This window comes from Gobio gobio (genome assembly GCF_949357685.1).
Source record: "Gobio gobio genome assembly, chromosome: 3".
Classification (NCBI taxonomy): Eukaryota; Metazoa; Chordata; class Actinopteri; order Cypriniformes; family Gobionidae; genus Gobio; species Gobio gobio.
In genome coordinates this window covers 38,600,112-38,616,290 of record NC_137099.1, presented here as the reverse complement: position 1 = coordinate 38,616,290, position 16,179 = coordinate 38,600,112, and the positions used below count along the sequence as shown (strand labels likewise).

At 40.0% G+C, this 16,179-nt stretch overlaps 1 protein-coding gene across 27 annotated transcripts in view; it reads right to left on the bottom strand.

Moving 5' to 3' along the window:
• gab1 (GRB2-associated binding protein 1) overlaps positions 1-16,179 on the bottom strand; it is a 90,649-nt gene that overhangs the window by 18,696 nt on the left and 55,774 nt on the right. For 13 of the 27 annotated variants that reach the window (XR_013816252.1, XR_013816253.1, XR_013816254.1 and 10 more), the window contains 6 exons: positions 11,215-11,440; positions 10,891-10,980; positions 7,596-8,239; positions 6,013-6,107; positions 5,602-5,905; positions 1,124-1,207 (listed from right to left, as the gene is read on the bottom strand). Coding sequence is in view for 23 of the 27 variants with exons in the window: in XM_079813467.1 (XP_079669593.1) it covers positions 1,124-1,207; positions 5,602-5,905; positions 6,013-6,107; positions 7,596-8,239; positions 10,891-10,980; positions 11,215-11,440 (1,443 nt within the window). In the remaining 4 variants the exon portion in view is untranslated. The remainder of the gene's footprint in view (positions 1-1,123; positions 1,208-5,601; positions 5,906-6,012; positions 6,108-7,595; positions 8,240-10,890; positions 10,981-11,214; positions 11,441-16,179) is intronic. The other 14 variants (XM_079813486.1, XM_079813489.1, XM_079813470.1 and 11 more) reach the window with 3 other exon arrangements.

The window sequence follows — 16,179 nt, the reverse complement described above, 5'->3', positions numbered from 1 at the left end:
TAAGTGTTTATGATGTTTATGACTCGTGGGGTCAGTGAGCGGTTTGAAAGTGAAAGGCGTTTGCAGAGACTCTGATGATTGAGTGCAAATGTTAATCAGTTAGTTTTACCTGCGATACCAAGCGTGTTAGCTTCCCTCCACCGGTTAAGCACAAGAAGCGTCACTCAACCAAAACCTACAAACCTCTACAAACTATCACAAATTCATTTGCTTAATAACCAGCTGACCAACCATTTAAGAAACAAATCCAAGAGCCCTCAGAGGGACCATTATCTGTGCACACAACAGACAATGCAATGGATAGAAAACAGTAGTAACTAGCGTAAGCGTAGTTCCTCCACACACTGCAGGTAGTGAAGTTATGGGTGTTTGTATGATAGACTATGTTCACACAGTTAGTGTTTGGGGTTGGAAGCCATTTTTAAAAATGCATTGTGTCAAATTGTTCTGATCATACAACAACTTACAGTAGCACTCGAAGCTTGAATACTGTCTCTGTATGACAAAATAACCTAAGTCAAGTGCTTTTTATTCCATAAAGGTGTGAATAACAGTGGCTAAAGTAAATATCTGGTAAAATATGTGATTATAAGTCCTGAAAATGTATCACTTCGGGTATAAAATGCATTTCTCACTCTCATTATAACCAAATTGTGAGTAAACAGGCACCAGTATAATTAGTTTCATGTTATGACCGATAAACAATAAATGGCAAACATTAAAATGAAAAATTTTGACTAAATATATATTTTGTCTAAATTACAAACTGAAAAAAACTGAAAACAATAATTTTTATTATGTTAAGATATGATTTAGATTCAATATCAGGTGTCATGTGTACACACACACACACACACACACACACACACACACACACACACACACACACACGCACGCACGCACGCACATAATATTAACAGCTATCTACAAGAGAGAGAACCATATTCTTTAGCTGTGTGAAGGTAGCCATTTTCTCAGTTTATAAGCCCTTTCTAGGCAAGAATTTTTGATGAAATATTTGATTGGTTCTATTATACATTATGTTATTCACAATTAGAGCTTGCTGGAACCTTCAAGATATACACCGCAGACAATGAGAGTAGCATTCTGTCGAGGTACGTACCCTTACGCCGTCTTGAGAATTCACCTATGGTTTGGGAGTCGGTTCGCTCAAGACCGACTGCTCTGTTTATTTTAGGGCTCTGACCTGAATTGGTGAGAGAAAACTTCTTTGTTACATGTCTTCTTTAGAAGAATCGGTCTTGTGTTGTCTTCTAAACTTCACACCCATGCAATTTAGCACAATCACGGCCACCTCCATCACTCGTGCCTCCTCTCGTTTTCCCGCACAGATATGTGTTGGGCTGCTGCCATGGCAACAACTCTTCATGCATTTAAAAGACATGCGATGAACAAGGCTTTCCCACAAAGACGGACTTGGGCAAGACATGCACAGGGTTAAACAGACACACGTGGGTGAGTAAAGCATTCTCACCAACCGACGACACGCCAGCATGTGGCTCAGCCAGACTTGAGGGTTCAGTAATGTCTTTGCAATATTAGAAAAATTAAACCAACATTTGTTTCTGCTGTACGCATGTAGATGCCACAAGAAAATACCACAAGTCAGCAGTGATGATGGCCACAATTAAACAGGCCAAAAAAAAGAAGAAAAATGTATTTCTAAGATTGAAGGAGAGGTGAATGTTCATGTAAAAAGTTGTATAAAGGGAGAGATAGAAATCAGACGGGACAGATACTAACATTTGAATCTAGCCAGAATGCTGATAGAGCAGCCACTAAAAGGACAATGAGCGAAGACAAACACACTAGCACACAAAGTACCCAACGACTGCCACCAAAAAATGCCACCAAAGCCATTTGAAATCACACCATGTTCAGCAAAAGCTTTGCAAATACACAACAAATACAATAAGCTGCGGCCTGGAGAGAGGACAGAAAGGACTCATTTTACAACACACTGGACATTTAAGAATGATGAGAGAACAGTGAGAATTGTGCTTGGCCCATGTTTTGAATTTTCTTTTTTTGAAAATTAGAAGACCTATTTACATATTACCTTACCCTACACTAATTTATCAAAAAGAATATAATGAAAAAAATGTGCAAAAATTAAGCAACTTTCCATACAAGATAATCAAATGGTCATTAATAAAGAAATGGCAGTTGGGGTCTGTTATGAAAGGCACAATATGTGATTTTCGCTGCTATAGGTCGCTTATTCAAAACAACGGTGTAGCTTGATGACACCATGATTTCGCGGAATCAGTTGTTGTCTTCACGTCTACAGCCAGTGGAAAAGAATCTGATGGGACTCGGGCAGAAATCATTTTCATGAATGAGCTAATGTTTTAAAGGTCCCATGGCATGACATTTTCATTTTATGAGGTATTTCAACATTAATATGAGTTCCCCTAGCCTGAATATTGTCCCCAAGTGGATAGAAATGTTGATCAGTGTAAAACCGAGTTCTGGCTGTCTTTCTCTGCCTTTGAGAAAATGACAGGCCAGACTAGCCAATCCTGAAGTCTCCTGGTTTGACGTCCAAGCAGGAACGGTTACCTCCCTTTCCTCCGCCCAGAGAATCTGGCACACCCATGCAAACGCTCGAGAGATCATGGGTTGTGAACGAGTGAACACTGGCAGTTTCTCAGTGTTTGGATGTACAAATGAAAACAGAAGTCTTTTTTCAGTTCCTTCTGATCTGTGATCAGTGATTTCTTATGTGTAGCTAATTATTTATTATTCGTGTACACACTGCGGCTTCTCTCTCTCCCGACAGAACGGTGTTTTCGTGTTTTTTATTTTGTGAGTCAGTGTTTTTGTACGTCCTCGTCGCGTCTATCTGTTCTTAAATGTGCATACAGTCGGGAGTTTCTGCTCAACATCGGCAGAGCCACATCTTTAGAGATAAACCTCACACACGCCGAAGCTCGGCCTTCAACATCCCCGACCCCCAGTACTGCATCTGGCCCACAGCGGAGGCACCAAACACGGCGTAAGATTAAGCAGAAGGGGGGTAAGCGTGAGGGTATCCGGCTAGGCTAGCCAGCTTTCCCCACAATAAACTGGATTACATTCGATTACTGCTGTTGTGTCTTTGTTTGCGCTGTGTAAGTTACTCAATGCGCGTCACTGACGTTTTTCATATGATTGGAACATATCTAGAAATAATGCTTTAATCAACACTTACTAACTCGTTCATCTCGCTGTAATGGTACATTGCATGTGTTACAAAGTTGGTAGAATAATGATGAAGACGGACTCGGCGTGACTGGGACTCGTGTTTATTCAGAACTCTCAGATACAAACACAATAAACTCTCGCTGACAGACAGCGCTCTCACAACTCAGTAGTTACTATAAATAACTTTGTTAGCAATCGCTCTGTCTCCATGATGTCCGGTTCGCGAACGAATCATTCTTTTGAATCGGTTCTTTTTAGTGAACCGAACCAGTTCACCAAATCGGACTGAATCGTTCTAAACGGTTCGCGTCTCGAGTCAGCGCTGATCCATAATTTACTAAAGTTACTAACTTTCTGACATGAGTGACAGCCCCTCTGCCTAGAAATAAACTAATAACCTGAAGTATTTGCTAGTAACTACAACAGTTCACCCTGAACTGAGACATGCTGAGAGAACTGATGAGAAGTGAACTCAGGTCCATCCATCTCTCTGGCAGCAGCTCGTGTGTCGTAGACCTCGTTAAACCACGCCCCCTCCGCTCATTTCAAGTGCAAAGATGTCAGCCAATCACAACAGTGGGCGTTTTTACCGAAGTCTCACAGCAGACACGCCCCTTGAAGCAGGGCATTCAGCCACAGGGCAAACAGCAGTATAGAAAAAATGCCTTTTATTTCTAAAATATGACATTTTATGATGTAAAAATCATACTAACAATATAAGTACACCTCAGGAAACACTATAAAATAATGTGAAATGCCATGCCATGGGACCTTTAAAGATTTATTAACGTTACTGTAGTATGAAGCAGGGAGGGGCCGAACGCCGTTGGAGCAGAATGAGGAGCAATTTCTAATGACCGACGAGTGCGACACACGCCGAATTTTGCTTCTTCCGGTCATGCGCATGTGAGGTAACGCAGCACTGTTTTATCATATAAGATACATTTGAGAGTGTCGAAAGTTATGTTATAATATAATGCTAGTCTGTGCTTTCGCTCGGCAGCTACTATGAGACTTCTGTGGCACACATTAGGCATGGTAAAACATGGTACTCGCGGTAAATCATGAAAACGAAAACATTTAAACAATAAAACAATAAATGTGTTGAGCTATATAACAATTATTAGTTTTCTGTCGATAAATGAATTCAAACAGTTGCTCACCTGTCTAATAAAACAAATAATATATTAGAGCATCTTTGGTGTTCACATGAAATCGAGGGTAACGTGGGTATGATGTCGTTGATAAGCGACGCCCGGACATGGTCCGTGTCCTGGTTAAAATGGCTTATTTCTTGAAACATTCTTGGAAACATTTGGGATAATGTAAGTACGCAAGTAAACAAAATATATAACACTGTTCTAGTGGTTTGTTAATATTTTAATCCAAAAATTTGACACATTTAAATTTGCCTTTAAATGAATTAAATGTCTTAGAGCACTAGTGATCGATGGCAGAGGCTTCATGTTAGATTTGTGACAGATTTTCAGAGGTAATATAAGTCAATCATCTGAACTAATTATTAAGTCATATGACTTGAGGCAACATCACAAGGCATTTTTAAAAAAGCATCAAGCTATTTATTTGTGTTCTCGTGGTTGTTTAGGAGCATATCAAATTACATTTTTGGGAACATTGCAAGAACATTGCATTGCTGTTTGATATTGTGCACCTGCTAGTCAAAGGTGTCGCTGAAATAACCAAACCTGTTAATTATACATAGTGATGGCCATGCGGTGCATCTCTGCATGTAAGTTGCTGCCTCTTGCATTAGTCAGCGCTCAGAAACAGTAACACGTAATTGAAGATACAGAATGGTTTCGGATGAGCGCAGAGAGCTGCTGCCATTAATGTTAGGATCAATAGTGCTGTCCCAGCTGGCTGCTGATGTTTCGGGCCTGCTTGTGCAACTTTCAGCACGTCCTCTTTTTCTCTCAGACCAAATTGAAATTCCCCTTGCAGGTCTGGCCATCAAAGAGGTCTTTCACGAAGGCACAATGGGGACAGAGGTGACCGCTCCAGGCTAACTGCGCAGACAGGCTCCCTCATACCCAGGGCTCCGAGTCTGTGAACAATAGCTTCTTTCATTTGTGAGGTCACATGCTAACGATTAAAAGGCAAAGGCCACTGAAACAGCAGTGCGGACTAGTTCGCTAAGCAAGTTGAAAGATCTGTAATGCAAGTTATGATCGTATGCCGACGAGCAGTCTGAGAACTAAATAACGTTAGTTTCGGTAGTGTTTCATGCGGACAAGATGTTTCATAAGCATGGGCCGGCACCTGTTAGTGAGAAATGTGGTAATGAGAGTTGCTGTGCTGAAGAGATGCAAGCACTGTACACACTCACACACTTATATCACACACACAACAAAGGAAAAAAACCTCAGGGCTCACCTTTACGGTCAGGTTTGAGGTTGCGGTCTACAGGTGGCGGTTGGCATTCGGTTATGGTCATTGGTCTGCGAGGAGGGGTCTTGGGGCTGGAGCGGAAGCCCATGTGGGCTGGAGGGGGCACCTGTTTTCCGAGAGAGGAAAACTCCACTGTGCCCGGTGTCATGGGCACGTAGTTGGGCTCCTGAATGGGTTCTGACAGGCTGCCGGAGCGGTGATGTGATGAAGAGTGGACGCTCATGGGCACATAGTTCTCATCCATCTCCTCAGTGGAAACACCTCCTACTGGCACCATGCCTTTATTCTTCTGCATGCATCCAAGAACAGGGAAGAAACTGTTACTCGAGACTCTTGAAAGACAGGACTTAGCATTTTTGAATAGACAAAGAGATTTTAGATTAAAGAGAAACTTACAAAATAGTTGTTGAAGCTTTCATTAAAATCAAACGAGCAAGTTTTGTCTGAAGAGAAGGGGCGGGGTATATCATAGCAGTCTTGAGATCCGTAATCTGTGAAATAAATACAAAATAACTGTATGCTGTCCAAAAATAAAAATGATATACTTCTCTTATGCTCACCAAGGCTGCATTTATTGATCAAAAATAAAGTAAAAACAGTATAGTAATAATGTGAATTATTACAATTTTAAAGAACTGATAATAATAATGAATTTTCAGAAGCCATTACTTCAGTCACATGATCCTTCAGAATCATTTTAAAATGCTAAAATTGCACTCGACACATCTCTTATTCTTATGTTGAAAACTGTGGCTTATTTTTTTTGGAAACCCTTTTTTCAGGATTATTTGATGAATAGATGGTTCAAAATAACATTTATTTTAAATATATTTTTTGTATAACAATGCAAAAGACTATAATGTCACTTTTGGTCAATTTAATGCAGTGTATAAAATCATACATTTCTTGTGCATCTGGTTGTGCATTATTTTGGGTGGAATATGTGAAGGTAGTATTATGTAAACTATCTATAATAATACCACCCAACAACACTAGAGGGCCCCACTCATGTCTACTGGCCTTCTATTAATATATCCTGAGAATGATTTGCCAAACAATAAGACAATAATCAAGATTTAGGATCCCAAAATAAAGATATCAACAGTGTATACATTAATGTTCACAACTGCTCATGACAGTGGGTAAACTTTTTTTAGCATATATATTAAGCATATATATATATATATATATATATAAGAATTTTAATAAAAATAAATAGTCTAGGTCTTGGCCCTAGGCTCCTTGACAAATTCTAAGCGATCCCGTCCCATTAATTACACCACGCGTACATTAATCAGGATGCTTAACACTGACAGATTTGGTCATATCTGTTAAACAGACAGAAGAAACTTTTGTAGACCTGTAGTAATTACTACAATGCAAAATGCCTTACAGCCCCAATTATTTATAATATCAATATTTATTATACACTACCGTTCAGAAGTTTGGGGTCGGTCTCTTATGCTCACCAAGGCTGCATATATTTGATCAAAAATACAATAAAAACTGTAATATTTTCAAATATTATTACAATTTAAAATAACTGTTTTCTATTTGAATACATTTTAAAATGTAATTTATTCATGTGCTGGTAAATCTGAATTTTCTGCAGCCGTTAATAGTTCAGACTTAAGTGTCATATGATCCTTCAGAAATGATTGTAATATGCTGATTTGGTGCTCAGGAAACATTTCTTATTATTATCAATGTAGAAAACAGTTTTCCTTTTTGGATTCTTTAATGAAGAGAGTGTTCAAAATACCATTATTTATTTAAAACAGTAAGTCTTTATTGTAATAAGTATTTATTCATTTTAAAAAAAAATCAGTACTCCATTTACTTAGTTAGTATTTAACATACTGCTGTTACATATATGAACGTTATTTAGAAGCCAAAGTGACATCCCCTGCATTCATAATTAGACCTCTTTAGATTTGTAGCTTAACTGAACTTTCTTTAACATTTTCATATCCTCTTACCTTTACGCAGGCGTGAAGAATCCACTGTACCAATGGTGTTGCTTCTTAGTGCTTTGTTCCCTCCTGCACTAGACGGCACACAGTAATTCCCATCAGTCTCAGACACTGACCGTGGCACCACATACGTGTCCGTAGGCGACCGCTCAGGTGGAACTGATCCTGTGGTCAATAAAGGCTTAGGCGGACGAGGAGGCGGTACCACGTCTGAGGCCCCTGAAACAGCCTCTACCCCAGCTGTACGGGGAACCTGGTAGGTGCAGTTGCTTCCAGGTGTGGGTGGAATATCATAGCTGACCGACAAGTTCCGCAAATGGGCCTCTAAGGAGGGTTTACGACCAGGCGTGTTAAAGACATAGAGTTCACCAGGCTCACTGTCAGGAGCGGAAGGGGAGGATGCCGACTTCGGCAGCAGCACAGTGTCCTGAGAGTAACTTCGGGGCAGGAGGTACAGACCCTGCGAGTCGGCTGACAACGACTGCCCGCGCAAAGGAGGAGAATCATAGAGCCCAGCAGCATGCTGAGTAGGAAAGAAACCATTGACCGAGGCGTGCTTGGAAGAGGAGGAGGTGGGCGTGTAGTGGGAAGGGAGGTTGTCATTACAGTCGGGTTCGGAAGAGGTAGACTTGGAGCAGTCGCCATGGGCCCTGCAAAGAAGCCCATGCATGAGATACTGACTGTCAGTTAAATAACACAAACTGAATATATTACAAAAAACTTGCTGTTCATCAATACAAAGATGAAAACATCAAACACATAGCACACTATTTATGTCATCATGCTGCTTGAAAATAACTTTCTTCATTATGAAAAAAAATATATATATCACAATACAATTAGACTTAACTACAAAACCGACATGTAAAATGTTGAGTCAGCCAGGCATTACTGCATAAAAACTGAATCCTAAAGTGGTTTTATTTTGAAATAACAACAATATGACTATATTATCCAAGTTATTACACAGCAACTTGCCAATTAAAGGTGCATTCAATAGTTTGGTGCTAATTTTAAAATTTGAACACATTAGGGGGGGTGGTTCAATCCAACCGTCTCCATTGACTTTGTATTGCTTGAAGCGGCCTCCTTGTCATCTATGACTTGTAACAAAAAACAGAACAATGTCTAAAAGCTGATATGTGACAAAGTGTACAGCAAACAAGCTAAACAAAACCCAGAACAAATACCCAGAAGTTTTTGTAAGCTGTTGACCCAAAAAACGAGCGTTTAAGGACACAAAAGTGAATACAGGCAATTGAGACAGAGCGCGATATGTTATATTACACTGAGAACTACAGCCACTGGAGGGGAATGTAATCAGAGACAGGAAATATAATATATAAAACTGACATTTGGCTATTTGACTTAACAATGACAAAATGTTTACTGCACAGCACATAGGCATACTGAGACTAATACTGAGTGTCAGGATCCCAAAATGTACCCTTTCTTCCAGCTGATGCTTCACGTCTTATTGCCTATATTCACTTATGTCTCCTTAAACGCTCGTTTTTTTTGGGTCAACAGCTTATAAAAACGTATTTTTGTGTTTTTTAGCTTGGTTGCTGTACACCCGGTCACATATCAGCTTTTAGACATTGTTCTGTTTTTTGTTATAAGTCAGAAATGACAAGAAGGCAGACTCATGCAATGCAAAGTCAATGGAGACGGTTGGATTGTTTTCCCCCGGTGTGGGCATGGCCTAAATGCGCTCTGTCTCTCTATGGCTGCTGCCTCTGTAGACACGCTAGTAGCATAGTGTAGTTTGATAATGTGAAGAGTGAAAATTACATAATGGAATGGAATACACCTATTGTCATGCCATGTCATGCCAAAGATGCTGAAAAGGTCTGAAGCCAAAAGTCAGAAAGACATACGAAGACTAAAAACGTGTAAACATCGTTTTGGCATACACAAAGTGGAAATATTTTAAGACAGAGAACATCTTGAGTAGTGATGCCCAGTTGATTCTTTTTTGTTGGAAGGTGAAGGGAGTTAATTATTGTGTAGAACGCTCATTAAAACGATATGACCAAAATATTATATGACAATATAATGAGTACATTTATTTCATGATAACGATACACATCATGATATAGTTATTTAAGGTTTTTATGATATCAAAATTTCATAAGTCACCATTTTCAATATAATTAAAAAAAACTAATACTAGTACAAAAGACACAAATTAAAAACTACCTGAAAAACAAGCACAAGACATAAGAAATACTACATAAAATGTATAGTAATTAAATGTAGGCCTATAAAAAAAACACTGCATGGTCTTTACTGTGTAAATTAAATACACATTTATTCTTATTAAAGTTACAATAGTAATTCCTTCAAGAGCAGTGAGAGATTTTCTCTTTTTGTTGTTTGATCTACATTAATAACGACAGCAGGTACATTTGGATGCTGTCACTTTAAGACAGACTGCACAGATCTAACGTTTACGGCATGGATCCAATGTTCCTTTATGTTCATTTAAGACATAAATTACTGTTTACTTGCAAATGCATGGTCATTTTGACACATAGATATGTATATGTAATTGTTCAAGCCCAATTAGTCAGCAGACAGCTCTGAGAAACAGTCTCTCAGAGAGCGCACACATATACTGAAATTAGTTGTCTTTTGCTTCTTTCTGCGCTTCAACGGTTTTAAATCACTTCTTTTTAAACCGCAATACTTAAAAACGCATGCAAACAATTAGCTTTCGTGACCGCGCAGCACAGCAACTTCACATGAGCGTAACTGCAATAGAGCCGATAGTCCAAGATTAGTCTATGATGAGTCATGCAGGTACTGTGCTACTCCGCAGCATTGTCGACCTGAACCATTCTAAACAGTCTGAATATAAACACTAATTATAGGTGTATCATAGTGATTCAGCATAAGACAAAAACACAGTTTGGAAAATGGATGTATCCATGATGTACTCGCTCATTATATACATTTTGAACACAGACAATTATGGACTGCAGCTTTAAGTATTTCAAAGAGCGTGTAATAAGCTTCTAGATATACAGCTAGAACTGGCAAGGTTAGTGCCAAACACAACCATGCACATCACATTTCACACACGCCCCACTCCCAGTTAAAACTATGCATACACACTTATAAGCACAAATGGACTTATAAGCACAAAATACCAACCCATTTTGCTCAGTAAAATATTTGTTTTAGTAAGTTAATGTAATAAGTGTGCAGATTTTCAGGTAAACATAATAGCATTTGGCTGCTGGGCAAATGTGTGTGGTTTAGTACTGTTTTCTTCACACTGATGCTCTTCACTCACTGACTGTCAGGAGCAGCGCTCCGGCTCTCACACTCCTCCAAAAGCAGGTATTCCTGCTCCTCCTCCCCTAGAGAAAGAGGAGCGACTGGACTGCACCACACACAAATACACACAAATGAGCCCCTCATATCCAAATTTTCACCCACAGCACCTGAATGGACTGAGGTACCTCTTAGTAGAGGTGGGTGGCATTCACTTTATACAACACTTGATTTAAATACAACAAACTCGAAACAGCAACAGACCGACATTACAAATTATTGGATGAGCCATGTTCTAATATATACACATCTGTGATGCAGTGTGATGTGTTTCAAGTCTTACCTGTTAGGCTCAGGTTTCTTGCTCTCACAGTTAAGTAGCCAAAGGTAGTCCTGAGGCTCATCCAGACTGGAGGAGGACCCCAGGGGTCTAATGCTGACAGGCTGGTAGGGAGGAGGCAGATTAGCCAGTGCAGAAGCCCCTAAGACTCCTCCCGGTCCTCCACTAGGGGCCATATCCACCACCAGACCCCCTGGCACATTTACTTGGTGAGAGACCTTTGCAGAGTCTTTAGAAAGAACAGAGAGGAGAAATTAACATTAGGCTTCACAGTTCACACTTTATGAGATCATAAGCTTTGAGATGCACTTAAGATTAGGTCAAACTCAGGGTACCACAACTTGAATCAAAAGCTTTTACTGAAAACATCCATTTACCAAAATAAAATTTGTATAGGGAAAGTGTCTCCATAGGCTGACTTTTCTTTTATTTATGTATGTATTTTTGCTCAATTAATGCCTTTGCTTTCTATACCATTTATTGATAGTTAGGTCTTAGTTCTATGACCCTGCTTGATTTTAAGATTTGCCTTATCGCAATAATTTCACAGACATTTTCCAAATGCACCTCCAATGTGAGTGCATTATTGCAAACACATTTTTCCTTTATTTTAAAACTAAATGTTACATTTATTTATGAAAATCAACACCAAGCTATATACTGGATGCAACCAAAAGAGCTTAAATACCTCATGAAATTGCTTGGCGAGTGCAGTTTTACTTCCGGTGTTAATATATTTCCAATTGAAATAAACGTTTACATGTGACGGACATGTCTGAATTACCATTTCTGTCCGAAATCAGTTTCCTGGTGTACCTTTGTACGCAAATGCAGCCTGCAAAGTTATTGCCTGATAGGGCAGCGAGGCAACAAGTCAGCTGCCTAAGGGCGCGGATCCACCACGATACCATGCGATACTTCTATCACGCTGCACTCCACTTTATTCCTATGGGTGACATCAAGCATCTTTAACGTGCCTGCAAAGCATCCCGGGAAGGCGTCGCCGCATTTGAAAAAATGTTGCGTGTCAAAAAAGCTGGCCGATGCCCATCTTTATGCAAATTAATCCGTTGAATGCGACTATCCAATAGAAGTAGAGCACATGAAGACTGGAGAAAGTCTCTCGCGGGTATAAAACACAACATTCCCCGTGGTCTCAAAAGCACGCCCATAGGGGTAAACTTGAGGAACGGCCATCTACGTACAAATGAGGGGAAGCGTAGCAACACAAAAGTGGATCTGTACCGTCAGTTTTCAGACGCAACCATAGTGAACATGTTTGGTCTATTTTTCCAAAAGAGAAATGAAAAAATATGTACATCTACTCAAGGTTAATTTGACCATTTTTAGGAGTACACTAGCTTAAAAGCTAATAGATATGGACTAAAAACCACAAAACTCTCCATCTGATTTCATGGTGTCTTTAAGTTTGTATTGTATGGCCAAATGTTGGCCAAATATTTAGATATGTTGAAGATGAGATTAAAATCAAGAGCACAGAAGACTGTGTTACTTTAAGGGAGAATTAAATACTTGTTTTTGTAAAGGAACTGATCAAGGTTAAGGCTGGCATCCTACACAGGTCGTGTGAACGTGCAGAACTGCGTAGAGAGGAACCCTGAATACAAGACGCTAATAAGAAAGCGCCACTAAACCATGACGGAGTCTCGTTTTTTATGTGCCATCTAGGATAACTTGTAAAGCTTTTTGTCTATGTTCTTTTAAAAGAGCTTTTCTTTATCTCTGACTTTTATTTTTATTTCCATCTCACTTTGAACAGCCTACTCTCAAGGTCAGTGGAGTGCAGCTGACGGGGTGGTTGTGCATGTTTTTGTCCAAGTCTCTCTTCAAACTCTGCTTTCAGTTATTCAGTAAAACGCACACAAACACACCACTTGTGCGCGCACACATTGACACCCACACACACCCACTCACTCACTGGGTTGTATTTGACTCTCTCTAAGTGCAGGCAGCTCAAGGCTGTCAGGGCCACTTTGTCTCTTTCTGTCTCTTCACTTTTTTCCCATTTTCCTCCTTCCCTCATTATTCTCCCCCTCCCGCTCTTGTTTGTCAGGCTTGCTGCTGAATCATCCAAGCCCTGGAAAACCCCCCTACATATTTGCATTCTCAGTACCCTGTTTAGTGATGGTGGCTAATAATGGCAAACCCCTGTGCATCTCAAAATAGACAAAGTTAAACGTCTAACACTGGGCAATTCTTGATATGATTTATTATCAATATAGCAAAAAATAAATACATTTTTACAGTGGTTTAAAAAGCTTTTGAGAATGAAGTCTGGTATGAGTAACAATTACTGACATATTATATATTGGGGTGTCAGTAATTGTTACTCATACCAGACTTCATCCTCAAAACCTTTTTTAAACCACAGTGAAAATGATTATGCTACTGAATACACTTAATGAACTTATTACATACAAAAAATTATTCATATTGAGCTTATACTAATAAAATGACTACAGTACTTTTGCCTATGTTACTTATTAACTACACACATTTTAAAGTTGTATTTAAGAGCAATTACTGCAGAGGCTTTGATCATGAATATTAATTATGTTACGTGATGTTTTTACAGAAGGCTTAACTTATTGACTAGTCAGCTCTCCAATAATTAGTAGCTCATGAATATTTAGTTAAACGACTGGACGCTCACAGAAGGTTACTAAGCAACACATGCATGACCAAATTACACACTATTTACGCCTTAGTAGCAGACACATATTTTGTTAACTTGCATGGAAAGGAATGAAAAGCAGGACATCAACAGTGTATGCAGGTGCTGCAACAAAAGTAGATCGTACAATAATCAATGCCGTCTTAAAAACAAATCACAACACAATTTTATCCTTAAGGCCTGTTCACACCGGGACGATTTTCGCGCGCGTTTATCGCCGACGTTTAACGCCTCGTGACTAAACAATGGGCGCCAATGTGAGTGTGCACACCGACGCGTAAAACGCCAGGCGTAAAAGCGTCATTTAAAAAAAAAACGCCTCGGTTCGTTTTTTTTATTTTGACGCGGCGCGTTAGAAATTGGCCGACCAATGAGATCAGCGCTTTTGTTCACATGCCTGGAGCTGCTGAAGTGACAGTAAAACACGACTTGGTGGCGCTCAAGCACAAAACGGTCTTGCCGAGCACACATTGATTCGACGAAGAAGTAATAAGTAGACAAAGAAGAAGATGGGCTGCTAATGCTGCTTGCCAGTTAGCAAAAAGTGTGTGAATGGTTTTGCTATAGACATAATATATCTGTGGTTTTGGCAAGCACGTAAATACTGTCTCTCCTCTTCTTCTGTGTGACAAGCGAGTGTCAGAAGCGTAAAGTGCCGCAGCACCACCTTGTGTACCGGGAGCGCATCTACTGAATGTGCACGTTCACTCGGCGCATCGGCAGTGAAAATTGCTTGGGTGTGAACACTCAAGACGCGCCGAAAAACGTCACGAAAAACGCTGGCAATAAGCGCGTGCGATATTCGTCCCGGTGTGTACAGGCCTTTATGCTGTTACATACAGTAGTTCATTTCAAGAGTCACTGTGTAGCCGTAACTTGCATCTTACAGTTGTACTATTTTATATATAAGATATGTGATGTGAAAAGTGATGTGAAAGTGCCAGCGAGCTGATAGCATCTGATATCAATACAGCTGAGCTGATGCAGACCTAAGGAGCCACAATGAGAAATTTAGGGGGACACTTTAGGCTTTGGCATGTCAATCTTGTATCTGCATTACAGTGAATGACCATTTTGCCTGCAGGGTCTAGGAGTGTATAATCCATCAATAATATAATATATACAGTGAGGAAAATAAGTATTTGAACACCCTGCTATTTTGCAAGTTCTCCCACTTAGAAATCATGGAGGGGTCTGAAATTGTCATCGTAGGTGCATATCCACTGTGAGAGACATAATCTAAAAAAAAAATCCAGAAATCACAATGTATGATTTTTTAACTATTTATTTGTATGATACAGCTGCAAATAAGTATTTGAACACCTGTCTATCAGCTAGAATTCTGACCCTCAAAGACCTGTTAGTCTGCCTTTAAAATGTCCACCTCCATTCCATTTATTATCCTAAATTAGATGCACCTGTTTGAGGTCATTAGCTGCATAAAGACACCTGTCCACCCCATACAAACAGTAAGAATCCAACTACTAACATGGCCAAGACCAAAGAGCTGTCCAAAGACACTAGAGACAAAATTGTACAACTCCACAAGGCTGGAAAGGGCTACGGGGAAATTGCCAAGCAGCTTGGTGAAAAAAGGTCCACTGTTGGAGCAATCATTAGAAAATGGAAGAAGCTAAACATGACTGTCAATCTCCCTCGGACTGGGGCTCCATGCAAGATCTCACCTCGTGGGGTCTCAAGGATCCTAAGAAAGGTGAGAAATCAGCCCAGAACTACACGGGAGGAGCTGGTCAATGACCTGAAAAGAGCTGGGACCACCGTTTCCAAGGTTACTGTTGGTAATACACTAAGACGTCATGGTTTGAGGAGAGGATGACCGGGAGAGGATGGGGCCATGAATTGCGAGATTTTGGGGAACAACCTCCTTCCCTCAGATAGAGCATTGAAGATGGGTCGAGGCTGGGTCTTCCAACATGACAATGACCCGAAGCACACAGCCAGGATAACCAAGGAGTGGCTCTGTAAGAAGCATATCAAGGTTCAGGCGTGGCCTAGCCAGTCTCCAGACCTAAACCCAATAGAGAATCTTTGGAGGGAGCTCAAACTCCGTGTTTCTCAGCGACAGGCCAGAAACCTGACTGATCTAGAGAAGATCTGTGTGGAGGAGGGGGCCAAAATCCCTCCTGCAGTGTGTGCAAACCTGGTGAAAAACTACAGGAAACGTTTGACCTCTGTAATTGCAAACAAAGGCTACTGTACCAAATATTAATATTGATTTTCTCAGGTGTTCAAATACTTATTTGTAGCTGTAT